The sequence below is a fragment of the Fukomys damarensis genome, unplaced genomic scaffold, assembly GCF_012274545.1.
Source record: "Fukomys damarensis isolate Sample0158 unplaced genomic scaffold, DMR_v1.0_HiC HiC_scaffold_5, whole genome shotgun sequence".
In the NCBI taxonomy this organism is placed as follows: Eukaryota; Metazoa; Chordata; class Mammalia; order Rodentia; family Bathyergidae; genus Fukomys; species Fukomys damarensis.
This window is the reverse complement of record NW_022900917.1, coordinates 32,059,681-32,063,332: the sequence shown is the minus strand read 5'-3', so window position 1 is coordinate 32,063,332 and position 3,652 is coordinate 32,059,681. Positions and strand designations below refer to the sequence as shown.

At 42.7% G+C, this 3,652-nt stretch overlaps 1 protein-coding gene across 1 annotated transcript in view; it reads left to right on the top strand.

Annotated features, from left to right (window-relative positions):
• Positions 1–3,514: 3,514 nt before the first annotated feature.
• Zbtb10 (zinc finger and BTB domain containing 10) overlaps positions 3,515–3,652 on the top strand; it is a 38,007-nt gene continuing 37,869 nt past the window's right edge. Inside the window, exon 1 of the mRNA XM_010636243.3 lies at positions 3,515–3,625. Coding sequence (XP_010634545.1) covers positions 3,533–3,625 — 93 coding nt within the window. The 5' untranslated portion in view covers positions 3,515–3,532. The remainder of the gene's footprint in view (positions 3,626–3,652) is intronic.

Below are 3,652 nucleotides of genomic sequence, written 5' to 3'. Positions count from 1 at the left end.
AAATACATAGAGATCCCGTCTCAGAAAAAAAAAAAAAAAAAGGGACTGCAAGGGAAGATACAGTAAATAATTCAACAAACATTTTCACTATTCACCTACTTTGTGCCAGGCCGGGACCAGGGAAGTGGGGAACGGAAGATGGACGTAGTTCTGCTGGCCGAGCCGAGCTTGTGTCACAGACAGAAGCACAAGTCACTCTTTCTGGAATGGAGACGTGATGCTGAGAGAAGCACAGCACCTCAGCGGGCTTCAGTAAAGGACAGTGCGGTCAGACCACAGATCAGCCTGCCAGCTAATCACCGCCGAGTAAAGGCAGGCACCAGGGTCCAGCACCATCTCCTGCAGCTTTTCAGGGACTACAGTGAAGTTGGGGACAAACTGCTTGGGGTTACCCTGCTCTCGAGGGGTTCCCCTAGTGAGCATTAAGGGGAATTCTCTTAAATATGGGAGAACCATAACAGTAAGGATGGGGTTTGAGGGGAGAACAGATCCCTGCTCGATAGCAGGAGACTGGAAGGGGTGGGGGAATTCCCAAAGGCTCCATTTACAGAGTAGGAGATCCCCTTCTGCTCTCAAGTTCCCTGTGCTAGGGTATTCTTAGAGACGTGTGTGATGACTGTCCCCAAGCTTCCTGATACCTCTGGTGTCCCACCTTCCTTAGGGTTTCAAGGAAGGTAACAAATGCACACACACACACACACATAATGAAAAATATATACATATACATATGTGTGTACACCTCAGCACACAGGCACACCCACATGCACCCTCCCACACTCACTGGTACTGTTTGGCTGTTAGTTCAGTGGTGGTAGAATCTTATCCATTTATTTGTATCCCTTGAATCTACCACAAAGTGATCAGTTCAGCTTCAGTGAGAAGACAAGGAGCATTTTATAAAAAACATCAGGTAAGGTGGTGCATGCCTGTAATCCCAGCACTCAGGAGGCTGAGGCAGGAGGATCGCTGTGAGTTCGAGACCAGTCTGGGCTACATTGTGAGTTCCAGGTCAACTACATAGTGAGGCCCTGTCTGAAAAAAAAAGAAAGAGAGAGATGAGAGAGAGAGAGAGAGAGAGAGAGAAAGAAAAAAAAGAAAAAAAGAAAAAAAGAAAGAAATATGTAGTCAAGAAACAACACCAGTATGAATTCACATATTTTTGGCTGATTCTAAGCACTAATAGAAAAAAATGTAATAGCAGTATCAATTGATAAGAGTACCTATTATGTATTAGGGATACAAGAAGACAGGAAGCAGAGATTGGAATGAAACAGATTTTCAAAATGAAATTCATTTTCACCTTCTATCACCTTAATCTTAGATAAGCAATTAATCCCTCTTTTTTTGTCTCTTTATTTTTTGATTTATTTATTTTTGAGATAGGGTCTCACTATGTAGCTAAGACTGTCCTATGGAACTCACTCTGTAGGCCAGGCTGGTCTCGAACTCACACTGATCCTCCTGCCGTAGCCTTCCCAGTGCTGGGATTACAGGCGTGCTCCACCATGCCTGGCTTTTTGTTTCTTGAGACAGTCTCCTTACATAGCTCAAGCTGGTCAGCAACTCATAGTGATTCTTCTGCCTCAGCCTCCTAGAGTGCTGGGATTCCAGCTGTGCATAGGTCCCCCCCTTAGTAACTCCTCTTTTAAAGGAGTTTAGGCCTATGGTGATTATAATAAGTAATGCATTTATTTGCAAAATTCCTCGAATTTAAAAGTACATAAAGGAAAAAGCATAGTATTACATGACTCCATACTTGATTGTATACTACACATAGCCAAGTAAGCAGAACTTGTTTCTCCTGGGTACAAGTCATAAATTTCTACTTTTGTAAACTTTCCAACAACTAAAACCTACAAACTCTACCAACCCAATTCTGTATCAGAATTTCAAGCTTGTTTTCTTACTGATCTTTTCATATTGAATTATTGAGAGTACTTATTTATTATTTATTTTTTGATATCGGGGATAGAACTCGGGCCTTTGTGCTTGCAAGGCAGGTGGCGGAACCCTTGAGCTAAATCCCCAGCTAGAATTTCAAGCTTGTTGATCAATGGTGAGAAGGTGACAAAATAGACTGGAAAAATAATTCAAAGTTCACCTTGTGGGAAGGTAGCAGCATCATCCCACTCTCCCCCGCCACTGCGGGCCCCAGGGCTAGCCTTGAACAAACTTTCAGTGATCTGCCTCTGCCTTGGCCTCCTGAGTGCTGGGATTACAGGTACACAACACCACACCTGGCAGTACCATCATTCTTGATGTTGAAATTACATTTCCTCTGTAAAGTGCAACTAATGTTTTGTTTGATACGTACTACTGATTTACACAGGTCCTAAAATTAAGAGTGAATTAAGTGAAAGTGGCTTTGAATAGAGCTCAACAATTCAAACAGTAAGTGTGGATGAACATTACTATGCTATCTTATAAATTACTCAGGGAAATTTGTTTTTAAAGCTAATCTAAAAAGATACATCACATTTCATATTATATATTTAAAGGTTCAAATATTTTTAAAATAAAAAATTCTAAAGAGAAAACCATAAAACTAGATCCTAAACATCGTTAACATGTGCTGATTATAAAACAAGTATCACAGAGAGTAAAGTCTCTAATATCCCTTCGTAACTGAAGAATTCATGTCTATACTCGTTTTTTCTACACATATCCGAGTATGTATTTTAATGTAAAAAAAACTTCTTTTGTCAAGTTATTTTAGACATATTTTGTATTTGTGATTCAACTTCTATTAAGTATACTCCTTAAAAGAGTCTCATTTGTTTTAGAACTTTTAACCTGAAATAGGCTTGAACAAAAATAATTTAAAATTTACCTCACCTTGCAAATTAGTAAATGCGTCCAAACCTGCTAAATTTTGCCTATTAACAAATTTCAGTCAGGAGTATAAAGGTTCTGAATGGCAAAACCTTTTCCTGAAAAACCTGACCAAGATTATAATTATAGGAGCTTCATTTCCTGTGCAATCTGTTCTAATCATTGTAACTTCCATATGCAACATAAACATCTACGGAAGAGTCTTAAAAAATGAATTCTTGTCTTTAAATACCATCTTCGCAGCCACACTCGATCTCCGGAGCTGAACGCGACGCCCGCAGGAGCAGGCTCCTCCCCGCTGCTGGGGAAAACCCTGCCTAATATTTATAACGTTATGACATACTGTAATACTCACAAGGTGGTTGTAGAAGTATAAACACGACTGGAGTTATCTGATTGGCTGCTGGTGATGTAACACCCAGGTCAATACTTCCCAGCGAACGCACGTGTTCGACCTTTTATTTAAATTTCCATTTCATCACAGCAGCAGGACACTCGGGGCGGTGCATTTTCTGTGCAATGATTACTGCCCCGGGCCCGAGGTGTTGCCCGGCGCACACAATGCATCCGAGGAGGTGTCCGCGGCCGGACCCTCCCGGCGTGAAAGGCACCGCCTGCTCCAGTCTTTGTGAAGGAACAAAATAAGTTCACCTCGGCCGCCGCCGCCGCCGCCCACCACCCATCTACCCATCCCCAGCAAATGACAAGGCTGGAGCGCCGCGCCCACCGCACACTTATTGCCAAAGTCCCAGGTGAACTCGTGGCGAGAGGGAAATGCGCGTCCCGGGCGCGGGTAGGTGCGCGCGGGCGGCGGGGAGGC